Here is a 27507-nt window from a genome sequence, read left to right as displayed (position 1 = left end):
ACCGTGAGCGATGGCGACGGTGGGAGGGAGGCCATCATCCAGCAGTGGATAGACCAAAGGCTGACGACGATGACAGTGATGGGAGAGGAATGTGCGGTGCATTGCGCGCGACCACCTGCACAGAGGCTTGCCACCGTCCGTTACTTACGGGTAAAATTTATTTGTACCAAAGAAGTCGTTATTATGGGGTGGGCATACATTCACATGTGACACGTGTGGAGGACGGCTGGTTCTACATCTTCATCTGTTACAATATACAAAGATCCCCCATATAGCCTTAACAGACTGCTGGGGCAAGTGCTTTGAGCGAGCACCTATGAAGGCCGGCACGACACACGAGGGGGTGGGTGGCCAGCACCACGCCCGGCCGCCTTTGTCTCCCTATTGGTGATATGTTATACACACCCCACAACGTACTCTGAATCGACATAGGAGAGGCCCAGGACCGGTTCAGATAATCGTCACTGGTGTTGGCCGTGAGCGGGAATCGAACTCGGGTCGCTGGACTTGGAGCGCAGCACGCTAACCGCTGCACCACCGCTCCCACGTATACTAAACAGTGCACGTACACACACGCGCGCACGCGGTAAGACCTTACAAGCGTAAAGGGGGCTCGCAGTCAATTTTAAATTGCAGTAAAGTACTTGCGTAAGCTGGGGGATTTATAGGTATCACTTAAATTATAATCACCAAAACTTCACATATTCCATTATGGCAACGATCAATATTTTCACATGTATGTAAAAAAAAACACCCAGCACGTAAAATCGTATTTTATGTTGAGGAATTGCACAACACTTTGGCATGTACAAGTCTAAAAATACACAACGACGCGAGATAAAATAAAAATAAAAGTTTAAGTCACCCATCATGGGTTGCCGGTAAATGCCACTGTGTGCCATTCATTGTGTATATTTGCATGAGTATATATTCAATTCACTCGATATATTGCACACATATATAAATATATACACACGCGCAGTATGTACACATGTGCATATACAGTTGTACATATATCATTAAAACACTCATATGTATTGTATATTCTTATTTTATCGTTTTACATGTCAGGAAAATATTTGACACCCAATACCAAAAAACGTTGCACCGTGTGATTTGTATTTCTCGCGTTTCTGTCGATTCGAAGCAGCGGGGGTCACACAAGGTTATATCGGGGTCACGGGGGGGGAGGGGGGTCACGTTGGAGAGGACACGCCAGGGTCAAGCCGGGGTCATTTAATTTTGACGTCACTAGTGGGGTGAAGTCACGTGCATTTTCAGCCAATAACAACTCCCCAAAATCCCACTCGCGGATGGATTTGGTGAACACAAGAGAGGACATCGTCGTAGATTTGACAAATCCGTGTGTTCAGTGCAATACATCCCTTGTGCATTTGCTTATTATACAGGCACATATATATAGAGATCTATTTAAGTATATAAAATGAAGGTGTCTGCCTAGCTTTCTTTGTAATAACTGTTACTCTTTTTTTATTTTCTACCATAACTGCGGGACAAAATGTCGACGAGCTGGCAGCGCCCAGCGCCTCCCTGTTGCCTCTTGCCCGCAAACACACACACACACGTGACCCACCGCCTGGAGTCCCCACAGGACGCACAGCATCAGGGGGTGAGGGGTAGGGGGTGACCCACCAACTCTCCATCCCGCACTCCACCTAGGGTTGCCACCTGCCCTGGCTTGGCCAGCATCGTCCCTCTTGTCGAGTGTTCGCAAATGTGCTGGGGACGCTGCGAACAAAAATCCTCGCGGGAGATCGGGTGCATGTAAATGTGTCGTTGTTAAAGCCAGCGCCCACCACCCGACGCAGTCAATTGGTGAGGTTTGCCGAGTGAACAGGACGCGCCAGCGAGTTACGACTTCAGCGCGCCGGTTGTGCGTTGGCAGAGTGAACCCACAACATTCACAATTCGACTACGACGTTTGGCTGGTGATTGCAACCAGCTTCATCAGGCGATTTGCCAGAAATAATATTGCTCGCGGAACGCCTACGTGTTAAAACTCCTTCCGGGAGATTAAAAGTCGTTGTCGGTTTTTTTTTGTGTCGGTTGCGCGATTAAGACACCCACTCAATAAAGATTAACGCCGGATGTTTCTTCTTTCCCGTGTGATGTCCCCCCTACCACCCCCCCGGTCGTCATTGTACCCATGAGGTGGCAACCGTAGGCTGGCTCCAGCAGGGCTTTACATTCAAGCGTAGGGACACCATCGCTTCTCCATGCCGTGTGTCACAAAGCAACAGCTCACGTTGCTCTACGGTACAAATAGCATCACGTCACAAGCAGCGTGCAACCCCGGTATCAGTCTCCACTCGAGGGTGGCGACTTCACCACGGCGTCGTGTGCCAAGCCTCTAGTGCATATCACAAAAGACAAACAAAAGACAAAGATCCCTCCCGTATAGCCTGGAGTAGACTGTTGAGGCAAGTGCTATTAGCGAGCAGGCCGGAACGGCATACACGAGGGGATTGGGTGGCTACCGCCACCCCAGGCCGCCTTTGTCTCCACACCACGTACTAATTTTAAGGCCGAGTTGACCTCGAGGAGGGGCCCAGGAGCGATTTAAATATTCGCCACCGGCATCGACCGTGAACGGGAATCGAACCCGAGTGGCCGGGTTCTTTCCGAGCGCCGATGCGCTGACCGCCACGTCACCGCTCCCCGCATATCACACGCGCGCGCGTGTGCACGCTTGCACGCACGTGCACGATACATCCTCAGCGGACGTCTGCCGCTCGGGTAAGTGCCAAGAGCTCCGTCGCTTTTCTCCCCGCACCTGGCAAGCAGCGATCATCGCAGGGCTTGCTGCGTGCGACCTGTGCGCGGTACCGTACGCTGAGATTCTTTCGCACCGTACGTGGCCAAGCGTGCTCATCGGACCTGGCTGGCGCACAGGTCACAGGCAATGTGGGATTGCGCAACCGCCCGTGCGATTGCGATCGACGCAAAGTTCCTCCTTCACCGCTTGCCGGTGTCGATTTGCCGGCAATAATTTGCCACGAAAGTGCGCCGGTGGATCATTACACTCACCGGGAAAGAAGCGGGGGGTGGGGGGGGGGAGGTGGGTTGGGGGGGTAAGGGGGCACACGTACGTGGCGCACAGACACGCTGCACTTCAGATAATAAAAACTCACATTCGTCAAGAACAATGCCATGAACACATTGAAAAAGAACACGCGGACGTTTTGGGCACCGGCGCTTATTCATCGCGTGTAAATGAAATGAAGGAGGGCCATTGTCTGAAACGTCGCCTACTATATAATTTTTCCATTTAAGTTCGCAGTGTCATTGAAAAATGTGTTTAGTTTTTTTTTGTTATTTGTGCTTGTGCACCACTGCCGCAGCAACATCACCAAATAATGTGTTTCCTCTCCAAGAGGGGAAAACACATATCACTTCAGGGTGTTTATGCAACCGGCCTCGGATGTTCAAAGTCACTGGAACGTCACGTAGCTAAGCGTGACACTTTGAAAAAAAAAAACTGCGAAAAAATAATTCTTGCTAGTCACAATAACGCCAACAAAACAAGAGGACACCCTCGAGTCTGAACGCGTTTGCGTAAGCAGCGGCGTCCCATCATCGCACGCCCGTCACGCCATCGAGCGCGCTCACACCCTCCAGTCTCGCGGCAATTTAACGGCTTTAACTGTCCAATGTTCTCTCCCTTAACCCCTCGTAAGGAACACACACAAAGACACAAACTCACGCAGATCGCACGCTCGTGGCTCCGAAACTTCACACTCACCCGTGTCCAAAGACAAAGATTACCCCGTGTGGCCTTAACAGACTGTCGGGACAAGTGCTGTTAGCGAGCACCTGTGAAGGCCGTCATGGTACACGAGGGGGTGGGTGGCCAGCACCACTCCCAACCGCCTTTGTCTCCCCAGCGGTGATGTTTTGACACACGACACGAGGTACTCATTTGAGGCCGAGTCAACCTAGAAGTGGAGGCCCAAGACCGGTTCAGATAATCGTCACTGCTGTTGTCCGTGAGCGGGAATCGAACGCGGGTGGCCGGCTTCATAGAGCAGCACGCTGACCGCTACACGACCGCTCCACCACCCGTTCTCTCTCACACACACACACCCACCACTGACGGTGACATTTACAGGCGGCAATTACCCATTTCCACCTCCTTTTAGTGGCAGCCAGTAAATCTTACACGATCGCGTTGCACAAACTTGACGGCCACGCAAGTGCTGTAAACGCACCACGCTGTCCAGAGAAGCTTTGCGCTGCTCGTTAACTCACTTTTCCCCCAGCTGGCGTCACGGGGTAAAGTTCCCTTTCCCCGCTAGCGGGAGGCGGGGTGGGGGGCTCGAACCACACCTGCCCCCCACACCAAGCGGTCGACGCGCAAGGCCATCACAAGCAAAAGGAATGAAATGCGAAACGAGACCAATAAAAAATAATCGTCATTATTCCTCATTTGAAAGAATCCTCCTGGAAGGTTTATGGCAGTGACAGGTGGCGCTCAGAGGTTGTACTTGTGTTGAACTTCTTTTCGCACCGTACGTAGCTAACCGTGCTAATCGGAGGTTCCTGGAAGCTTGGGCTTGGAGGGCCCCAGGGTTAGAATGCCATGTTGGGGCTGCCCCTTATTCATTCGCAAAAAAACAAATAGGCCCGTTGCTTGAGCTTTTCTTTTGTTTGAGGCCTGTGGCAAAATCCTCCTTTTGCTTCCCTCATCGGGGCGGCCCTGGTGGTGTTTGTTGGGCCCTCAAGCGCGGTCCACCGGCGGTGTTCCGTCTCCTTGTCCCCTCGAGCCACACGTCCCAAAACATATCTCTCGCACGCGACGGACGCCAGCGCTCGGAACGCGCATTATTGGTGGGGCGGCACGAGAAGAGGACAGATGCAGCGACCAATGCATGCAGGGCAAGACATTTGGGATTCTTCGCGGGCACCACAAGCACGGCAGGATGGAGAACGACACCGCGCGGCACGTTGAGTGGCGCACACCAGCTGAATTTGTGGGGCTCGCGTGTTGTTAAAGAGCACTTATGAAGGCCGGCACGTATGCGTGTTGAACTTCTTTCGCACCGTACATAGTCAACCGTGCTGATCGGTTGTGTATCAGTCAACTTTATTATTATTTAAAAGAAAACAACGTTTGAGATGGCCGAGTGGCTCGGAGTTTTAGAGCAGTGAGCTGGCGCAGCTGAGATCCTGGGTTCAAATCCAGGCAGCCATCTGTGATTAAACCAGGATTCAAGTGGAGTGACTGGATGGTGTTAGCCCGGTCACCAATAACCGTCGTCGAAGGTGGCGTCGACTGCCATGCGACGAACATGACTCATATGTAGTGCAGATCGGATAGTGCTGCCCCCTACTCTGTGAAACGAGGGTCCATTTGTAGGTATCTCAGACATAGTTCTGTGGTATCCACTTCCACAGTGGGCCACTCCCTAATATGAAGAGATTGCACTTCCACATGAGACGTGACCGCGATGGCACAGAATTACTTGAATGACGTCACTAACTTTATAAGACTCCTCCTGGTGCATGTTGCATTGTCCATTACGGTTTCAAAGTCTTCGCGTTTCACCAACCGAGCCAAGATAACACATGCCCCCATTTACCAGTTCTCTGTGGGCAGCATTCACCATCACTTGCTATGCCAACGAGGTGGAATGTTACGTCCAGGGATTCGTTTCGGTGACGGCAACCTCAAAAATAATTCCGCGCCCCCCGGCACATCACATCGATCACGCCTCTCGCTGCTACTGCTCCGGCTGCGGTTGCGAGTCACGCGCCTGCTCCATTCTAATATCCGGTGAGAAGTTTCACCGCCCCCCCCCCCGTTCCCCCGGTCACGTCGTCGCCGCCGTCTCCGAAACCCCGGCGCTGACCGGCAGGGGCCTCCGCCCGGAGCCGTGCATTCCGCCTTCCTCCGGCCGACGCGGCCTCGGGGGCGCCGCCTCCACCACGGCGCACGCGACGGACAGAGGCAGCGCCGCCAGCTCGCAGGGGTCGCCTCCCCCCCTCCCCGTCGTCATCGTCGTCGTCCCTCCGCTCCTCGCTGCCGCCGCCGCCGCGCGAAACTCCGGAGGCTCGGCCCGGAAGCGGACGGCGGCGTGCCCCGAGTCGAACGCGAACGGATCTGGGCAGACGGGCGTCGTGGCAAGCACGGCGACCGGGGGGGGCGTCCCGCGGCGGCGGCGGTGGGCGGCGCCGGCGAACGACGGCTCGGCCAAGCGCTCGGGGGCGAGCGCCACCGCGGCCTCTTCGTCGAGGGAGGAGGAGGAGAAGGAGGAGAAGGAGGAGGCGGAGCCGGCGGCCCGGGCCACGCTGCTCATGTCGATCATGTGGACGCTGCCGACCACGGCCACCGCGTGCGGCAGCGCTTTTGGCAGCTGCAGGTGGCGGGTGGAGAGTTGGCGCGGCTCGCTCGGGAGGGGCTGGGCGGGACCGCCGGGGGTGGCGCCGAAGGGGCGATCGTCCGGGGGCTGCGCGCGGACGCCGTTGCCGGACGTCGGCCCGACCTGCGAACGAGACGGTGGATGTTTGTTGGAAGAATGCAGCGAGTGTTTAATGCGTACACGTTGGTTAGACGTACGATTAAAAGCGTTACCGACTGGAGTGAATGTGGTTGCGTTATTCTCTGAGCACTGAGTCGGCAATGCCGAGGTGCAGAATTTGATTCTGCGTATCAGTCGCATCGCGATTAAACTCGTACAGCGAATTGATGGTATCAGCCCAGTCCCCGATGACTCTTCATTGGGGATTGCATTATGACGAGGGGTCTCTGACCCGCCCATACTGGACATCTGTGAAAAAGAGCTTCATAGCTCATCAGATTCCTCCAGGCTAAATAAAGATCCTGATTCCGAAATCAGAGGAATAAAAAAAAACATAAAAAAATAAACCAAAATCAACAACCGAGAAGCAAAACTCACGTCAGCGTAGCACTGGGCGGCCTGCTCCTCGCACGAGGAGCCTCTTCCTTTACTCCCTGGGGGGTCTCCGGCCAAACTCCCAGAATGCCGTGCAGAAGCCGTCAGGCCACAGCGGGCGGCGTCTGCGAGTGGAGACTGCTGCGGCCGCGGAGCCGCGGAGACCAGCGGGTCCGTCCGCCCGCCGCCAGCGCCGCACGCGGCAAGCGCCGGTGGGGATCGTCCCGTGGCAGGAGAAGGAGCTGCCGCCACAACCGCGGGGTCGTCGGTTAGCCGGGCCGCGCCGCCCCTGCGCGGCGAGAGCGAGTGGGTGCGGCCTGCGCCGCCGGGGGACGGGGGCCCGTCCCTCGCCACATCGCGCCGGTACGGCGACAGCGAGTGCGTCCGGAACGCGCCGTGCCGACCGGGGGAAGGCGAGCCGTCGCGCGGCACCGCCCGCGGCCGGCTCGGCGAGAGGGAGCAGCCCCCGGCGAGGCGAGGCCGGTCCCGCATCGCGCGCTCGAGCAGAACGCCAAGGCGATTCGGAGACGGCGCCAGCGGCGCTCCCTTGCCTGGCCGCGCATCGTACGGCGGCGACCTCGTGCCTCCGCCGGCGAGAGAGCGACCCGGGAGTGCCCTCGAGGACTGAGATGGCGAGCTTCCGCCGGGCGTCACCGCGAGAGCGGGCGCCGCATCGTGCCGCGGTGGAGGAGAGAGGCACGTCCGTGGCAAGGGACGCGCGGCAGAGATGGAGGCGGCGCCGTGGGGCGGAGCTCGCAGCCTCAACGTCAGGCGGGCGACTTCGTCGTCGAAGGCGGCGTCGGCGGCGCTCGGCCACCCTCCGGCGGAACGGGCCCCGCGTTCTCCAGTCCCGCACGGCTGCCACCTGCCCAGAGGAGAAGCGCTCCGGAGGTTCCCGTCGGATGTGAGGGCCGCAAGAGCCGCCAATCCTTCATCGTTATCGTCCTCGTCGTCTTCATCGTCGTCGTCGTCGTCATCGTCGCGATCTCGATCCGAGTCGTCGGCATCGGAAAACTGGTGATCCGCCCTGGCTCCTGGAGACGGCTGCCACTCCGGATCTGCGCATTTCACGAGACGGGAGACAGACGCAGACAAGAGCCCTCATCGTCGTCATCATTGTCATCATCATCGTCGTCATCATCTTCGTCGTCATCATCGTCATCATCATCCTTATCATCGTCGTCGTCGTCATCATCGTCACCGTCATCATCGTCGTCATCATCGTCGTCGTCATTATCGTCGTCATCGTCATAATAATCGCCGTCATCATCGTCATCATCATCGTTCATTAATTACTCCCTCCAGTGCCTCTGAAGGTGCCAGAACAACGAGGCGTCTGACATGATGAACTCATCTCGTCGTTCCGTCTCCGTGGTTGGTTGTCCTTTTGGACGAGTTCTCTGTTTTTTTTTCTTGTTGTTCCTTTGTCGTTGGCTGCCTCGCCATCGTTCGAAAGCAACGGACGGCTTCATTGATGCGAATGCAGCGAACGTATCGCGCGTCACACGAGGAAAGGTCGGGGAGAGGGGGGGGTCATCGCGAGGCAGCCGCAGCGGCGGAACGTCAACAGCAGGTGGCGCCACACGGCCGCAAAAAAAACCGAGCGAGCCCCCTTCGTCTCACTTAGCGGGCAACGTAAAACTGCTACAAAGAAACTGATACGGCCAGGAACGTTTCATTTCACCGGGTGAGGCCCCACTGGGCTATATGGCTCTTTTTTTTGTTCAGAAGCGACCTGGCCACAAATGATAAGCTCAACCACGTGGCCAATCAGGTGGAAATTTACAGCAGCCAAAAACTTAAAGTGCACTTTGGTTTCTAAATGTGAAGGGGGGAAAAAAACCGGAGGACCCGGAGAAAAATCCACGCGACCACGGGGAGAGAGAGAGCGTGCAAACTCCACATATACAGGCGTCAGGGTCGAGATCGAACCCAGGAATCTTGTACACCGGGCGAGGTAGTTAACATCTCGCCACTGCTTGCTCCTCGTGGATGGATTCGCGGCCACGTGGATGGATCTCCGAACGCCAGGCAAATAAAAAAAACCCACGTTTTACAGATGAACCGAGGACCCAGTGTCTATCGGGTCAGTGGGCAAGGATTGTTGGGAAAGATAAAACGATTCGCTACCCACCATCCTAACCCAATGGTCTTCACTCACTTTCAGAGGGGAGGCTGCTTTTGCCGATGAGACATCATCGGTGTGTGAGCGCCTCCGCACATTTGAAACCCATCGGGGGTTTGACAGCAGCGCAATAATGGGGCCCGTCAGGGGTCGCACTAAAGGCCACCAAGAGACCGTTGTGGTCTCGCGGGCCTTGCAATGAAAAACACTGCCATAACTCCTACCTGAACATTTCCCCTCCCCACCACCGCCCTCTTAACCCCACACCCACTCACCGCCCCCCACGTGATTCAACGAATTGCCTCGGTTGAGGGTCACGATAACATTATTCTTAGGTTTTTTCGGCAAAGTCACGTAGGTAAAAAATTAAAATTAAAAGTAAAATAGAAAATAAAAAATCACGACGTTTCGGAGGCAACCTATGTGGACTTTACCGAAAAAACCTAAGAATATGGGTCACGATAACAATCAAGAATCTCTCTAGATCTGTAGTTTCCGCCCCCACCCAAATGTGACCCCGATTGTGCTGTGAGCGCCGCGTCACGAGACGAGGAATCCACTCGGAACTCTCACAGAGAGACGGAGAGAGGGAGAAAGGGAGAGAGGGAGAGACGGAGAGAGGGAGAGAGGGAGAGACGGAGAGAGGGAGAGAGCGTCGCGGACAGTTTCGTTCGACAACGGCCCAGCGGATATCGCAAAACTATTTCTCGAATCCCTTCAACGTGGCTTCTGTTTCGCACAGTAGGGGCAGCACACCCCCGACCCCCCACCCACCCACTCTGCATGCAGAGAGCGAGAGGCACAGATGGAGTGAGGTACGGGCAAACGGAGACGAAAAAGGACGAGAAAAAGAGAAAAGCAAGTCGCGATAGAAGCTAGACAGGTTGATAATTTAGCGATATTTTTTTTGAGGCTATGAGTTTAGAGCTGAACCTTGATGTATTCAATGAACCCAGGGCCCTCTTGGACTTCTTGGGAGCCAGAACCTTTAGTTTTGCTTGCTTATCTTGCTTATACGGGAGGCAGTGGGTTCGATCCCGACCCTGACGCTTGTATATTTGGATTTTGCATGTTATCCCCGTGGTCGCGTGGATTTTTCTCCAGGACATCCAGTTTTTCCCTCCACATTTAGAATCGACATCACGCATTTAGAGTATATGGCTGATATACATTTCCACGTGATAAGCCACTTCGTTGAGCTATCAATTGCGGCCAGGTCACTTCTGAAAAAAGAGCTACAGAGCTCAGTGGGCCTTACCTGGTAAAATAAAAAATATTTTTAGTAATAGTTTGTATCTGCCGAGTTGGACCAGGGCCCCCCCTCCACCGCACCCCATGTTGCTATCCAACCAAGTCACACGTGGCGGCGAGGACTAAGCCAAGAAGCCATGCCCTCGCCCCCCCCCCCCCCCCGGTGGCCGCCGGGCCTTACGTAACGGAGAGAAGAAGCCTGTGGAAGCTACCCGGAACCATCAGCAGAAACGAGGGCCACCCTGGGGAGGATGCGGGGGTCTCAATCTTGGCAGCCGTTGTCGGCAAAACTGCGCCGCCGTTTTTGCCGGCTGGGGGTGGGGGGGGAAGGGAGACTGGGAGCCGGGACGAAGGTCAGCTGACAAACATCAGATTGACAGATATTAGATATTGTTGATGGACGATCCATGAGTTGATGGCGTCGCTTGGCCGACTGCAAATTGAAACTGGCTATTTTCTTTGTGGCCAATTCCTCGCCGCCCTCGCGGCTCAATCGAGGCCTTCCTGCTTAAATTAAAGACGTTTCTGCTTTTTATTTTCGGTCGAGCCGAACAACAGCGAACAACGCCCCAAGACGACGCTCACCGTGGAGACGGAGTCGTGCCATCGGCTCGTTGGAGGAGCTACAGGCAGGATTGTCACGTGGAGAGACTGCGGTGGGGATTCTGACGGCGTGGGGAGAAGCTTTCATGCAGCAGTGGATAGATAATCGCTGCTGCTGCTGCGTATGATTAAATGTATGCATCCAAGCTGCCATCGATATTTCCTTTGCTCCACGCACTCTTGGGGACTCTGGGACACAAGAGGCGCTAGAGACAGTCAGGAGGGGTTGTGAGAGGATGTGAAGGGGATGACATGAGGGTGTTAAGGACTGTAACTCCACCCCCCCACCCCCTCTCCGCCTCACCTTGCTCCCCGGGGTCGTCTCCCATCATCGCGCTGATTCCCATCTCTAGGCACTTCTTGCTGTGAGCTTTGGACTTGACGTGCTTGGTGAGGTTCCCTGGGGGGAAACGGAAGCGGCGTCACCACCCCGTCGGCCTTGCGCGCGCGGGGGGGGCGCTGTCCGCGTAGCTCTCCCGACGCGTATTCGGGGGCTGTGCCGACCGCGTGCAGCCTACGGCGCGAAGTCCGACGTTCCGCTCCGGGACGCTCGCTGGCAGCTTCTTCAAGGAACCCAAATCTTGCAATTTAGCAATTCCCGAAGACGCTCCCGGCACGCAGAACGAAACGTCGGACATCGTGCCGTGGCGGCGGGAGGATCACAGCCAGGGCCCCAGGGTTCACGCGCCGAGGCGTGGGAACAAAGGGGCTTGCCAGAGAGGGCACGACAGTCACTCCTGGTGACTTCTTAAAAAGTCAGCCCTCAGGGTGACTTACTCGCTTAGCTCAGAGTACAGCAGTATGAACTATTCTCTATCTGCCCCTCCTGCATGGGGCAGAGTGTTGCCCCCCCCCCCTCGCTCGCGTGGATTTTCTCCGAGTGCTACGGCTTCCCCCCCAAATGTATAATTGGCTGAAAACATCCCAATATATAGAGAACCGCTGAAGCTTGGGGAATTGTTGTCAGGAGCGGCTCATCGCCTGGCTGCCTTCTCGCTTTTCTGCGGCTCCTCCTCTCGAGTCGTTTCCTCGCTTCTCGGTGGCGCCCGACAAAGTTTAAATTACTCTCACGATTATTGTTCCTCTCCTCTCTTTACTGAGCCGTTTCGCCGCCGATCTGCCAACACAGCACCCAGGCCGGACGCGAGGTACCAAACAAGGGGCCCCGTTGATTAACTGCAGTTGTGTAAAGTAAAAAAAAAGCCAACCTCTCACTGCCCAGAACTCTAATCAAAGCCACCTAGTGAAGTTAAAAATAAAACAGAAGCAGCCAACGCTTCATTAGCTGTAATCATTAGACGGTAAGCGAGTTCCAACAGAATTACACAAATATGAGCTCGTTAAAATTCCACTGGCGCTGCAGAGGCATTCCCATCTGGGCGAAGCCGTGCCGGTGAGTGGCCATATTGCCACCCGGGACCCTTCCTGCCACGGCGCTCGCTGTCCCCCACAGGGTTCCTTCGTCACCGCGTCCCGCGGTCAGGATGACCCTGCTCATCGACACGGGTCGGCAAAATCGTTCGTCCACCACTCCGTCAGTCCGTCCGTCGTTCCTTTATCTGTCCGTCCATTTGTCTCTCTGTTTATCTTTCCATCCACAATCTTGAGGTCGATCTATCTGTCTGAGCATTCCTCTCACCGACTGTTCCGCTCTCCATCGATCAATCAGTATGTGTCCCTATCAATCCATCTATAATCCAACAGTACATCAGTTTACCATTCTGTCTATCTCTCTGTCCATCTGTCCATCCGTCATTCCATCCACTAGTTCATCTATCCATCTGTGTGCTCCGTCGATGTGTCTGTCAATCCCTCCATCCCTTTGTCCATCTGGCCAACCATCATCCCACACATTTATCCATTCACCCATCATCATACCATCCATTTTTTCCATCCATCCTTCGTTCTGGTCACATGTTCATCCATTATTCTGTCCATCCGCCTACCCACCGCCATTCTATCTGTCCTCGTAACATCTCATCCCTCCATTATCCGATCTGTTCATCCATTTTCCCATCTACCTGTCCATTGCTCCCTCGCTGCCTCCTCCCCTCGCTTCCTTCCTCACTCCCTCTCTCTCTGTCCGTTCGTCCGTCCGAAGCAACAGCTCGCGGAGGATGTCTTGAAGCAGCGGCACAACGGGCTCGCAGCACAACTGGGATAAACTTTGACTGAGCCCTGGAGCTGAAGGGAATTCTGAGCAGAGTGAACCTTGGAAAAATAAAAGCTTAGCATCATCTCGGGAGGTTTTACGGGGATCAGCCTATTCTAAGAGCCTGTAATATAATTTGTAGCCTTGCTAACGAGCATCAAGACAAGGTTGTGCTGGAAAGCTGATGGGAGCAGCTCGAAAAATGTGTCCATGGCGCTCACCAATGCTGCGTGGGCCTGGTGACTGTGGCGGTCTCATTGGCCGTGGCAAGATGTAAACTACCTCAACCTGGTAGACATGTTGTCGCGAGTTCCATCCCGACCCTGACGCCTATATATTTGGAGTTCTCCCCGTGATCGCGTGGATGATTTTTCTCCGGATCCTCCGTTTTTTCCCACCGCATTTAGGATCAACGTGCGTTTACAGCATTTGGCTGCTATAAATTTCCACACGACAGTAAGTCACTTCGTTGACCTATCATTTGTGATAGCGAGAAATCGCTTCTGAAAAGTACCTAAATAACTTAGTGGGCCTTACCTGGTAAAATTAAAAAATTAATTAGTTTTGTGTGGCCGTGATGGTCTGGGTAGTTACGTCGGTCTGCGTCGCTGCGTGGTCTCCACGGCTGCCAGCCACGTTGGTTCAAGCAGTGCCCTGTGCCTCGACCCTCACGGCCACCACGCGACCTCTAACCCGCAGCACGGTGGCGGGGGTCACCCCCACGCTGGCCACCACGGCATCCTAAAATTATGCACGGAAACCACCGCTTGCACCCGTTGATTGGTTAAACGTGAAGGGGCGAGCTGTGTGCGGTGGGAGGGTGTGGGGAGACCGGGGTGGGGATGACGGCGGCTGGATAAGGGGGACGTCACCGTCATCTGACCACAGGGGCACCCAGCCCTGGCAGGCAAGACGGGGGAAGCGATTTATTCCAATGCAGAAGCGTGCATTCCGTGCGCGCGTACTCTGCATGAGTGCGTGCGCATGTGTGTTTACGTGGGGAATGGTGGCGCAACGGTTAGGGCGCCGCGCTACGAACCTGGCGAACCAAGTTCGATTCCCGCTCGCTACCAACACCAGTGGAAATTATTTGAATCGGTCCTGGGCCTCCCCTAGGTCGACTCAGCTTTAAATCCTGGTGCGATGTGCAAACATCGCTATGGGGGAGACAAAGGTGGCCGGGCGTTTTTCTGGCTCACCCACCACCTGTCGCGTGCAGTTCCGACCTTCATAGCTGCTACTCGCTGACAGCACTTGCTCCAACAGTCTGTTAAAGACTTTACGGGGGATCTTTGCCTTTGCCTACGTGCAGTGGTTCACGCGCAGCGATCGTCACGCTGCGCTACCTTCGCCTAGCCGCACTGCCGAGCCGCGGTGCAGTACGGTCCCACGAGCCGCAAGTAGTGGTGACGCACTCATGCAGCAGGGGATTGACACAAGGGGGCTGTCCGCGAATGGCCATTTACAGCAGCAGCAGCATTCCAGCGGGCAAACAGCAGACCAAAAACCTGGACTGGATTATACTTCTCTGAGCAGCGGCGTAGCGTGCTTGGCATGGGCCCTGGTGCAAGGAATGAAATTGAGGCCCCCATGTTCAATTTCCTCCCAGATGCATTTCCCGGGACACCTGAGTCCTCCCCCCCCACCTCCAGCCCATCAGCCCTGGCGCAATTGCACCGCCTGAGCACCCCCGGTAGCTGGCCAGGCACGCATTTGCAAGGTTCCGCGCTGGGATGCCGCAATTTATCTACGCCAGATTCCGAAGAGCGTCTAAGCACCTTGAGGCTGCGTTAATTGGCACCGCAGTGCTGATATGTACGGTACATTTCCGACCCACTGCACACTGTGTGCTAACTAAGCCATTCTCTAGCCGCTGCCTCTTTTCATCATCGCGCTACACAGGTGCTCGCTCCCCCGTGAGACTTTGGGTCTGCGGTAAGTTTCGGCCCGGATTTCGTGCATTTGTTGTTTTTGCTCTGGTTAGCTTGCACATTCCCTCCACGCAGTGTCCTGTAACCGCCGCCAACTGCCAACGGCCTCGAGCTGTGGCCGTCCTTGCGACAAAGCTGCTTAACTCAACGGGGCCTTAGCAGCTGAAATAATAAAGTCCGAGTCCGAGCCGCGCACTCAACAGCGGTGCCACCACCTCCGAGTCTCATCGGCAAAGCAAGGCGACCGTCGTTAGAGATCGCACGATGCCCTCAGGGTCCAACCTGTCCCCCACCCCGATACCTTTTGTCTTGAAGGCGAAGCTGCAGATGTGGCAACGGTAAGGTCGGAGGTCGGAGTGCGAGCGGATGTGCTTGCGCAGCATGCTGGGCTTCTTGCAGCGGATGCCGCACTCCTCGCACACGTACTTGCCTCGCCCGCGGCCCCGCACGTACACGTACTCCTCGTTCGACTTGTACCTGCCGGCGTCGCCACGACAACGGCAACCGCAACCACAGTCATTGTCTCTGAAGGCCCGGCCGCCACCACCGCCACTGCCGCCGCCACCACCGCCACCACCATCGTGGCCGCCGCCACCCCACAACCACCACCACCACCGCCGCCACCACCGCCACTGCCACCGTGACCGCCGCCAGCCCACAACCACCACCACCACCGCCGCCGCCACTGCCGCCGCCACCACCGCCACCACCACCGTGACCGCCGCCACCCCACAACCACCACCACCACAGCCGCCACCACCGCCACCACCACCGTGACCGCCGCCACCCCACAACCACCACCACCACCGCCGCCACCACCGCAACAACCACTATGCCCGTGGAGTCGGAGCTTCTGAGCGATGCGATTGCGTTAAAGCGGCGATTCTCAAACCCCAGGTCCTCGCGATGCCACACGGCCCCCCAGGGTGTTACCGGTCGTGATTCAAGCTTTGCAAGTTGACGGTCTGATCACAATCGCCAATAAATGAACAAAAAAATCCATCAAGTATGCATTATGCACGTACGCATATACACATATGTACCAAAAAAAAGTATTAACTCCGGAAAATAATAATTAACGGCTTTGTTTTGATTGACGCGCGACAGGGCGTATATGACAGGTGCGCCCCAAGTGTGCATAAGGGGGCCTAATGAAGAGGCTTCGGGAGTAGTTCGTGACATCATCTTCCACGGGCCGTTCATTGACGCGGGGTGACGCCACCGCTTATTTGCAAACGAAAACTCGTCCTAGCGCACGACGGTGCCAGCAGGAAAAAAAAAGTAGTAAAATGACAGGAGTAAAAATATAAAATATAGGAAACTCGATTAAACGAACGGACGGCCTCACGCGATCAGCTCAGCCCGACGTGCCTCCATTTCGTCGTGTCTCCACTCGGCTCATGCCCGAATTAGCGTCGAAGCGAAACTGCTAATTGACTTGCGAAAGCCAGAGCCAGCGTCGCAGTCGACACGGAGGAAGGCTCCATCCCACGAGGACTCGTTAGACTTTCTCACTAGGCCCAAACACCCCCCACCCCCCCCCCCCAACCAACCGCTCGTGATTATGGAAACAAAACATGCGGCCGTTTCACCTGCCACTCGTTGCGATGTTTTCATTCCTTCGCAACGATCGTAAATGCTATGGAGCCCCGCCATCTTTCGCCGCGATCCACCACACCACACGCCGCATGCAACGCCGTCCCACCACCACATTCCCCCAACACCGTCCCTCCACACACGGCGCTTCCTGTCGTGTCTCACCGCAACGTTTGTGCGATCCACCAACCCTCGCTGCCTCCGCAGTGTTGGATTACAGGCGTGCACCACTACCACACCATCAGCAACTCAAGTCAGTCCCAGACACGGGGTGACTGAAATGCCAGGATCTTTAAAATATGTTCATGAGCGAACATTCAAGATTCTCTCTTGTGTAAAATAAAAAGTTGGTATTCTACCACCTCAAACAGAGAAATACGCTCCGAAGTCTGGTTACATTCCATCCGGGAAAATTTTACCGTGGAAAGGATACGGCGCGTGACCCAACGACAGCCACGCCACCGAAGGGATTACTCTTCGTAAAACGCCGGAGACAATGCCAGGATTTACAAAGCGGCTCATCCAGCATCTCCACCGTGACTTGCGCCCCAATCGATAACCGTCGGCCGCTCGCACCTGGACAACCGCCAACCTCTTTTTGTTGTTGCGTACGAATTGCCGTCGCCCAAATTCACCATTTGCTGAAGCGCCAGGCCCAAAGCCGTAACATTGGCAAACGGTGAGCAAACTTCAACAGCAGCTGTTGTTTTGTTTGCCTGTTATTTATTTTTAAATGATGCACTCTTTTTTTGTATTCATTTTTTTTAACCCACTGAGCTATGTAGCTCTTTTTTTAGAAGCAACCTGGCTGCCAAAAATGATAGCTGAACGAAGGGGCTCATCACGTGGAAATTTACTTATTATGTGGACGCACGTTGATTCTAAATGTCGAGGGAAAATCCGGATGACCCGGAGAAAAATTCACACGACCACGGGCAGAACATACAAACTCCAAATATACAACAGCCGTCAGGGTCGGGATTGAACCCACGACCTCCTGTATATCAGGCAAGTCTGTTAACATCTCGCCACCATAGCGCCGCATTTGCAACGGTGACCACCAGAGTGTCGACTGACATGAGCATGATAACAAACACGTAATGACACGTATACAAAGACAAGGGTCGCCCGTATAACCTTTGCATGCTATTGGGGCAAGTGCCGTTTGTGAGCGTGGTAACTTGAACACAGTGCGGACGAGATGAAACGGTCAGTCACTCGCACATCGGTGGGTAAGTCATCTCCATATCATTCTTCTATTGCTACTACCACGGCTTCCATTTCTCCGAACTTCACTCATTCATTCCTCGGTCCATGTCGAGGTCTCGTTCTACCACACAGATTCTTTAATCTCCAGAGACATGTTAACACTAATCTGTTACCCCTTTCAAAAGTGCTGTTTGTTTGCCGGCCACTTGGCGTATTGGGCCTTTGGGCTTTCTGCACTGCATCCGTATAGCGCCCGCTACTTCGCGCAGCAAACTCTCACCCGCCATCGAAGATCTTGATGCGGCAGGGCAGTGCGGGCTTGGCGGCGCGCGATGGAGAGTCGTGGTGACCCTTGGCTGACCTCTCCCGCACACTCTCCCGCGCATTCTCCCTCGCTCGCTCTCGCTCCAGCTCCTTCTCGTGGCTGCCCGCGACGGTCGGGGCTGACTTCCCCAGTGGGGCGCAAACTTTCACCGCCGGTATCGGCTGCGAAAGTCAGACACGGCAAAGACAACTCAATGCGGGGGCACCGATTTAATATCGATCGCGTTTTTTGCGCTGCTTGCGATTTCTACCGTAGTGCGGTTATTTTTGCTCTGATTTCTATCCCGTAAATAGGCCACATTTCCAAAAGTTAAAGATAATTACCTTTGATGAACAACCCACATGTGTGAAGAGGATTATTTTGAAATGTTAACGGTAAGGCTGCCTGATTTATAATCATCACTTAGTACGTGTATTATTCATGCCATTGTTATAACCAAGTCGGGGGCAATGGTACCGTGTGTGTGTGGGCCTCCAATTGAATAATCTGAAGGTAACTTTTCAAATTTGGATTATGATGCCGGCGCATACCGGTCTACTCTTGCGAACGACATCAGGGAATATTTAACGTCCTCTGTGAAGCAGACAGCTCGTGATTTAAGGTCAACACACCCCCAGTATTATCCAGGATGGCCTGTCAGATGCGAACAAGCGCGCATGTACCTTACTACTGGAACTGCCCAGATAATTACCGTATTCTCTGGATAATAAGATGCTATGGAAAGGTAGACGTACCCCCAAAACGTATGTGCCCAGTGTCAATAGGGTTACACAAATCTGGTGACACACACACACACATCGACCTTACTATAAAACACACACACAACTGTTGCTTTGAATTATGGGGGATCGGGAGAGGGTAAGGGGGGGAGGGCAAGGGGGGGGGGACAGGAAAATGGGTCTCATGATCCAGATAATACGGTACTTTCAGACTTTCCAGAACGCTGCCAGTTTTGTTCATCCTTACTGACGAGGCATCTGAGAGTCGTATCATCGGCACTCATAAACAGCATCTGTCTCTTCCGTTCCTCCCCCCCCTCCACCCGTACTGAATTCATCAGCAACGAACTGAAAATGTGAAAATGTAACGTGGCAAAGTGCCCCCGCCCCCCTGCCCACTGCTCCCCTGCCCCCGCTCCTCCATGCATATAAAAAGGCACAAACATGAATAATGAAGCACTTAAAAACATCACGCACACACACACACGCATCGGCCGGAGCGCGTTCCGAATTCACAGAACATCAGTCCAAGGCACAGGCAAAGGAGTTGAGTGGTGAGGAGAGAGAGAGAGAGGGGAGGGGAGTGGGAGCGTGCTGAGGAGAGACAAGGTGGAGAGGAGAGAGAGAGGAAGAGTGCGGAGAAGAGGGAGAGAGCTCAGAGGAGAGAGTAGGGGGAGGAGAGCGAGAGGTGAGGAGAGAGGTCAGAGAGAGAGAGAGAGACATGGCCTGAAGAACGGTATGATACAAGTTCAGGAAAGCACCAGTTTTCCCAGAAGATGTCGAAACTCACAGATGGAGGAAAGTGCGTGATAGAGCGCGACACAGAGAGAGAAGGAGTTTGCGAAGGGTGTGAAGGAAGCGCCGAGCAAGTGAAGAGCAGGGAGGGATGGAAGTAGCCTGGGAAAGAATGAGATTAAGCGAGGGTGGAGAATTGAGTGACGAAGGAGGGAGAGATGGATTGAGAAAGGAAGGTATTGAGTGAGGGAAAATGGGGGGAGAAGTGAGGAAGAAGATGGATGGAGGGAGGGAGGGAGCCATCACCACACCGATCTGTAGAGGCCCTGGCAGGTCCGCGCCCCACGGCCACGCCGGCAGATCACGCGGCACGGCACAAGGGGCGCTTGCTCGGCTCCCTGGCGGCGCGGCGTTGCTCTGATCATTCTTAAAGTGAGCTCTTAAAAGTATTATTCCATAAAGAAAACAATTGTACACGATTCAGGGGCTTGATTTTGGCAAGAATCCCCATTCCACAAAAGAAAATATAATTTTGCCAACAGCGCGGCCAGTTTCCACTTACAGCGCGAGAGGCCAAACAAGTAAATGCTTTCCCCGATGGCGCAAACGCGTGCACATCGCCGCCACCGCCGCCGCCGCCACGCCGCTCACATTCCTCACCTGCGCCGCGTGAGGCCTCCTCCACCAGCCCGAGTGGACGAGGGCGCAGGCGCTGTCGGGGCAGGCGGCCGCCGTGCTGTAGGTGGACGGCCCCGTCCGCTGCCTGGACCGCAGGAGTGCCAGCGCCGCGTGCGTGGATACGCCGGGGAGAATGCCGCCGCAGGGGCTCCCGCCGCTCTTAGCCGGCTCCCACGGCCCGTACACCGAGGCCTTGCCATCCGCGGCGGCGGCAGTGGTGGTGGTGTCGGCGGCGGCGACGGTGCTCGGTCGCGCCCGGGCGTTGAGGATGCACCAGGACGCCGGCGTGAGCGTGCGCAGGCCCGGCAGGATCAGCTGCTGAACCTCGGCCAGGTCGGCCACGAGGACGGCGAGGCCCGGCCGGGGGCCCACGTGGACCAGCAGACTCGGGGTGGCCACCGCCTGCAGCACGGGGACCGTGATAGAGCCGGTGCCCCCGTGGGCGGCCGCCCCGGCTGGCAGCAGCACCCGCACCTGCACCGCCGACTTGGTGGTGGCGAGCCCCTGCGGCGCAGAGGGTGCGGCCGTCGTCTCCGTGAGGCCGTGACCGTCGGGTTCCTGGGAGGGCAGCTCGGAGGTCCGAACATCGTCCGCAGAGGCGCCTTGAACACCTCCAAGACGGGCTCCCGGGGCCGCTGGCAACAACCCGCTCACGGCGGCGTCGCAGCGTGCGGGGGAGCCGTCGCGTTCCACGGGCTCCGTCGTGCAGAACTGCCGGACGAGCACCGGCTTCCTCAGCCGAGGGGGCTCCGCTCGCTTCCTCGCTTCGCCGTTAGTCCCTCGCCGCGGCGATGGGTCGGCGGCGCCGCGGGGCCGATCCTCCCCTTCGTCGGGACCCAATCTGCTGCTGGCACCAGGTGGCAGGCGGCAGCCCGACGGCGCTGCCTGCATGACGTCTCCCAGGCGTGCGGCGCATTGGTCCCTCTGCAAGACCGAAGCAGAAACCCCGAGATGGGAAGCCTCGCCGCGCGCTTCGTCAGAGGAACCCATCAGAGTGGCGCCTCCCTCCTCACCGGTCACGTGACAGACTACCACGGCAGGCTGGCACAGGCGGGGGTGGGCCAGCTGAGACGGCGACGTGAAGATGGCACGGCCAGGGTGGGGTTCCAAGACGGAGGGCCGGCGAACGGGCACCGCTGACGCCAACGGCGATGGCTGTATCACGCGGCCGCACGTCTGCAGGGCGAGAGCCGCCCCCACGTCAGCCCTCGGCAATGCTGCATGTGCCACGTGCGGGGCGGTTGTGTTGGCGGACGGCATGTGCTGGTGGTCGGACGGGCGATGGTTTTTCAAGCCAACGTCAACGGGGGTCGATCGCCACTGTTTGGACACAGCTCCCATCGAGCGAGCGTCTGCCACGGGACTCGGCACTGCCAGCTGCACAGCTTCGGCTTGCCGGGCCAGAGGGCGAGATGAGCTCTCCGAGTGAAAGCGTTCGAAAGGATTTTGAAACACGTGCCTGGGAAAGTGCTGCTTTTGCTGGTGACACAGCAGGAGATTGTTCTGAGTGTGGGGACGGTGGCTGAGAGGGAGCGGCGGGAATGGTGGCGGAACGGAGGCATGGTGTGGAGCCCACTGGAGGTTTGGCCTGTGCAGCTCAGAGTCCAGTCTCTGTACGGTCAAAGCGTGCTCCAGCAGATATGGCTGTGACCCTGGACGCTCCGAAGACAAGGCATACGCTCCGATGCGCTGTGGGATTTCTCGGCGGAAGACCTGATGCTGGGGCTGCTGCTGAACGTCAGCCGGTGAGGCACCACAACTCTCCAGCAGCTTCGAGTACTCTTTGGCACTGTGCAGGTGCAAATAACCGTCCACCGCCATGGCAGATGCCGCCGCGCGAGCCGCCTCGGGGTGTCCGTTCAAGCTCGCCAGGTGCTCCAGGTACGCCTTCCGGCGCCCTCCCGCCGCTGCCGCTCGTCCAAGACTGGCGGCGACGGGGACGCAGGGCGCCGACAGGATCCCGTCGTCGAACGACCTGCTTCGGCCCGCCTGCGGCCCGGGGCTCGCGCCGCACGGTCCGTGTTCCGACGCGGCGCGGCGCATCCCCCTGCCGGGCGGCTGGAGCGGGGAACGCGGCGGCGCGCCCGGCACGGTCAGAAACAGGGCGGCGCCCTCCTCCCCGGACTTCTCCGCCGGCTCCTTCTTGGGCTTTTCATCGTCCCCCCCCTCCGCGTGGTCGAGCGAGGCCGACGAGAGGCTGGAGCAGCGCGAGAGGGTGCCGTCCGCGCTCGGGCTGCGGGAGAGCGGGCCCGACACGGAGGAGTCGTTGCTCGACTCCACGGAGGCGTTGCCCAGCTCGGAGAGGCGCAGTCGCTTCTTCTTGGGGGGCAGCTTCTCGGCCGGAAGCTTCTCCAGGGTCTCGCTCCTCCGCGGCCACTGGAACTCTTCCTCCCGCTTCTTGCCGGGCTCCTCCCCGAGGTAGTCGTTCTGCTGTTGGTCGCCGTCCGGTTCCACCGTCACCAAGATTTCCGGAATTTTACTCTGCCGGATGAGTCTCCCGTTGCGCGGTGCTTGCGGGTCGGGCTGCGCGCCCCCACGCACCTTTGCACCGCTATCGTCCTTCTCGCTGTCAGCCGTCGCAGGGAAGTTCTGCCGAACCGCGACGCTGTCTCGGGCTCGGTCCGCCGACAGGGACTGGCGGAGCACGACACAGCCAGAGCGCCCCGCGTCGGCCTTTTCAAAAGAGCGGGGGCGGCCGAGCAACTTGGTGTGCTGGATGACGGAGATTTCGTTGTTGCCGGCATGCCGGCCCACGACGCTTTCCAGACTCTGGCCGCGTCGTGGCGCGAACCTGGCGGCCGCATCGGCGGGTGACTCCGGCAGCGTGACGGCAATGGCCCCCGCCGGCGACTCGCGCTCCGCAAAGGGGGTGCGTTCGTGCCAGCGCAGCATTGCAGTGGGACCCACGCCAACTCCCGTGACGTCCATCGGCGGCTCCTGCACCGGCTCGCCTCCGCCGGACACTGAAGTCTCGCCTGTCACAAAGTCCGGCTCATCCTCGTCCCTGATGCTTTTGGGTTTTCTCCGTTTTCCCTGCAGCGAGGTGCGGTCCAAGGCCCCCGGACAGTGAGACAGCCTCGCCGTGACCACGTCTCTCTCCGTGCGGTTGACGCTCACATTAACGCCGCTGCCCTGGCAACTCGGGGCCACGGCCGTCTTATTTTCCAGCGGGACCACCGTTTCAGAGAGCAAGTTGCCGCTGCTTTGCCATATTACGGACGTGACCTTCGTCTGTTCGTGAAACTGCCTCCCTTGAATGTCCCTGCAGGCCGGGAGCTCCACGGCCTGCTGCCTCACCAGCGGTCGAGGGTTTGTGCCGTACGCGAGCACCGGAGAGGATCCGGCGATGGAGCCGCCCTTCCTCGGGAAGCACTCGTCGAACGACAGGCTGGCGCCGGCCGGGTGCCCGGCCGACGAATGACCGCTTCGCGACGGATTGCACGTCGGCATGGAATTGCTGCGGAAGAAACCGCCCGTCTCGAACACGGGCACGTCCAAAAACTCCCCGCTCTGGCATTTGGCGCCGCCGAAGACGACGCTCACGGGAGGGTCGGCGCTCGAGCTCCTGCGGCGGCCGGAGTCGTGGCAGGGGTGCGGTCCCTGAGCGCCGGCGCCGCCGCCGGCACCAGCGCCGCCACCTCGGCGAGAGAGCGCAGGGTCACTCCACGTCCTCGCATCCGCCGGCTCCCCCTCCACGTCCTCCTCGTCGTCCTCCACAGTCTCACCACACCAGCCCGTGCGCGCGTAACGCTCGGCCGCGCGACCCCTGCCCGCCGACCCTTGAAAGGCGAATGACGGCGCGTTGTAGCCGCCGCCGCCGCTGGTGCCGGTGACGGCGATCGGCGCGAGCGGGCTGGCCAGCGACAGTTCAGTGCTGCCCGAGCGGGAGAAGTAGCCCGAGTCGGTGCTCCCCTTGCTGCTGAACGGACTCGGCGTGAGGAGGTGCCCCGACGAGTTCGACTCCAGTTCCCGCTTGCGCCACAGCCGGTGCTTCGCCGAGCGGAGATCGTTGTCGCTCGCCGCCGCCGTCGTGGGAGCCTGCTGCTGCACGCCCGCGCTCCGCTGGCCACTTTCGGTGATGGCGCGGCCACCCTGGCCCGCCCGGACCACCACCACCTGTGGCAGGGTAGAGGCGGCCAGGCCCGCTGGGACTTCTCCTTCGCCGACGTCGTTTCCCTTCCCCATCATCTCCCTTGGAAGGAATTCCTCGCTGCGTGCATCCGAAACGCCCTTGTTTGCTAAACAGCGGCTCGGCACTTCCTCCTTCACCTCCCCCTCTTCACCGAAGAGGGCCGGCGCAGCCCTCGGCGACGTCCATATTTCCTGTCGTGCTTTGAAAGCTCCCCCTGCTGAGGCGTCGATGTCGCGGGGAGCATGCTCGTCCGCACAGCACTCGACGTCCGTGTCCGTTCTCTCCCCATCCGACGGGCCGCCCGGTGGATCCTCCGAGTCCGCGCCGGGCCCAAGTCCCTTGCCCGACTCGCCAGCGGCCCAGAGCGGCGCGGCCCGCACGGCGTGGGCGTGCGACTTGCAGTGCTTGTAGAGGTTGCTCTTGGTCTTGAAGGAGAAGCCGCAGGCCAGGCACGGGTATGGCCGCTCGCCCGTGTGCATGCGGACGTGCTTCTTCAGCACGCTCGGCTTGGCGCACGCCCTGCCGCAGTAGGAGCACGCGTACTTGCCCGGCTTCTTCAACTTGTCCTCCCCGTCCCGGCAGTAGTGCCGCCTCCTCCTGCCAACACCTCCGCGGGTACCGCTCGTGCCGTGTGGAGGCGGCGGCGCTTCGTGCGCCGCGCCGGGCCACCGCTTGCCGCGAGCCGCGCTGCTGGGAGGCGACCTGCCAGGGCTCCACGCCACTCGGCGGGCCGCAGGGCCGGGAGTAGCGAGGTCTGGGTCCGGCGGCGCTGGAGACAGCCTCGTGAGCAGGCGCTCTCTGTGTGACCTTCCTCCCCGCGACCTTCTTCTTCCACGGCTGGGGACGGTCAGGGCTCCCAAGCAGTGCTCCCACTCCTCACACTGCTTCTGCTGCTGCTGCTGCTGCCGCTGCTGCTCCTGCTGCTGCTGCACGTGGTTGTCCTTTGAGTGCGGTTCTGCGAGCAGCGCGGGCCTCTCCCCGGTTTCCTCTCTGCCGCTACAAGCGGCCGCCCGGCGCCACTCAACGTGCGCAACTCCGGCGACAGCAGCCCGATCTGTCGGTCCGCTCCGATCGTTGTCACGGTCACCATGACGATCGGCCACCACCGGCTTGGCGGGGCCCAGCTCCACGGCCCGCCGCGCGGCCTCCAGGGATGTGGCTGCCGAGGCGCGGGGTCTGTTTGCCGCGTCGACAGCTTTGCCGGGAGAGCGACCGGCCTGCTCGACAGCGCTGTCCTTGCCGATCATCGATGCGGGAGGAGGAAGAGGAGGTGGAGGTGGTGGTGCCACTGGCCCGGTGCTCGTCATAGCATCGGAGCCGCGGCCATGGAGGGCGCTCACGTGCTCGGCGCCATTGCCCCAGTGGTTGTGGCTGCTCCTCACCAGCGGCAACGGTCGGCTTCTCCGTCGGCGCCCTCGCGGTTTGTCAACGGTTCAGACGGCAGAAGCGGCGCCCCCCCGCCCGTGGCTGCACGCGGTTTCCAAAGTGTCCATCGTAGCGCATTCCACCGCTCGTCACGTGCCTCGACGACTTTTATTCATCCGGTGCCGTGGCGGCCTCGTGCTCCTGAAAAAGATGAGAGACGTAGAATTTACTTCACAAAGTCTCGAAACTTGCTGCTCATTGTCACAACATTCCACTTTTTTTGCTACATTGGTTGACGCACGGCGCAGACGTGGTGAGATGTGGCATCTTGTGCCGTTCGCGTAGGCGGCTTAACTACGCATTTATTTATCGATTGAATGAGATTTTTGCACTTGTGGTACTGATGGTAGCCGGGCAGCTCGGGCAGCTGATCGCAACACATGGACTGAATCGTGCGCAGTGTACTGAATGCTCGTTCTAAAACGACAGGGCCGCTGGCAGAGCAAGTGATAGACTGACGAGTGGTTGACGAACCCCCCTCCCCCAGATCACGGATTCACGGATTGCCATCTAGTAGCGGCCTTACGCATTCTCGCCGAGTCGGGCTCTGGGAGGTTTGGCTCTGTGGCCTGTGAAAAAATTTTCGAGGAGGTTTTGGGGGCGGCCAAAGCCCTGTTATCCACCACCAACCGCCAGCTACGGCAAGCGCACCGCAACATTTAATGAGATAAACCGACAGCCGTTTGCGTAGCGATGCAGAGAGTAATGCGACGGTGGCCGGGACACTGGGCGGGCAACGTTAATAAACGCGGGATCGGATCCGGGTTTTCCGACACCTGTTTTAAACAGCTTTTTGTTTTGTCGGTGCAGTTCGCGAATCAATTTCCACAGCACGGCCACAAACGACTGCACGATTAAAAAAACAAAACGGTGGCATTTTTTGTACCTCTTCAACCGAGCTATTAGAACGCGAGCTTCTGGATAGGTTTGGACAAGTGAATCCTCGTGAGCCCAAGCCACCCGCAGCGTACGAGTCCCAGCGCCACATCGTGCATGCGCACCTCTGAGCAGCTTGGGGCCTGGGTCCGATTCCCCCAAGTAGGAAACCACTTGGGAAGCCACCCGCAGGTGTAAACTTTCACACCAACCGGCGGTTGCGTGTTCGCGGCGAGAGCGGCTTATACAATGGAGATACGTCCTATGGAAAGTTATTTAGGGAACGTGAAAATGGGAGGGTTTTTTTTTCTACTAATTTATTCATTCCACGTGGCTGAGAGTCTCGAACGCTTGGAGGGGGAATGGACGCACGCAGAGCGAGCGCACACTGAGAGTACAAGACGTTGCGCGCGCGCACACGCGGCACGGGGACATCGGCACCGGACCCGCACGGCTGCCTGCTGATTTCAGTCTCTCGTGAGCCGTGTGATCGGGGGAGGCAATCTGAGAATGATGCTGAATCTTACCGGAAGAGCAGTGGCACCCTGGGGGAGCCACCGCGGTGTAGTGGTCATTAGCGCCACTGGACTTGTGATCCAGAGGTCTCTGCGGGTGACCTCCACCACCCGACAGTATCAACGGGTACACCGCGGTTAGTGGATGCGCAGGTTGCATACGGTGGAGTAAAGTGTGGGGAATGTCACCTCTTATAAGATGGTTCGGCAAGCGTGGAAGAGCAGGCGGAAATGCACTGGAGGAGGGGGCTTTTGTTCAGACTGCCTCTTAATGGAGCGAGTAATTGCAGGGGCTGCGCTTTTAACCTTTTCCATTTTCCT

At 57.6% G+C, this 27507-nt stretch overlaps 1 protein-coding gene across 5 annotated transcripts in view; it reads right to left on the bottom strand.

Moving 5' to 3' along the window:
* Positions 1-762: 762 nt before the first annotated feature.
* Positions 763-27507, bottom strand: part of LOC144945906 (transcription factor HIVEP2-like) — a 52649-nt gene continuing 25904 nt past the window's right edge. For 4 of the 5 annotated variants that reach the window (XM_078874568.1, XM_078874551.1, XM_078874560.1 and 1 more), the window contains exons 2-7: positions 20212-25936; positions 18062-18267; positions 15278-15453; positions 11198-11293; positions 6918-7972; positions 763-6503 (exon numbers count right to left, since the gene is read on the bottom strand). In XM_078874568.1, the coding sequence (XP_078730694.1) occupies positions 5832-6503; positions 6918-7972; positions 11198-11293; positions 15278-15453; positions 18062-18267; positions 20212-25677 (7671 nt within the window). In that variant the 5' untranslated portion in view covers positions 25678-25936 and the 3' untranslated portion in view covers positions 763-5831. The remainder of the gene's footprint in view (positions 6504-6917; positions 7973-11197; positions 11294-15277; positions 15454-18061; positions 18268-20211; positions 25937-27507) is intronic. The other variant, XM_078874578.1, reaches the window with a different exon arrangement.

The sequence above is a fragment of the Lampetra fluviatilis genome, chromosome 2, assembly GCF_964198595.1.
Source record: "Lampetra fluviatilis chromosome 2, kcLamFluv1.1, whole genome shotgun sequence".
Lineage (NCBI taxonomy): Eukaryota > Metazoa > Chordata > Hyperoartia > Petromyzontiformes > Petromyzontidae > Lampetra > Lampetra fluviatilis.
Note: the sequence above shows the minus strand (reverse complement) of the source record. Positions and strands in the feature narration are given on the sequence as shown.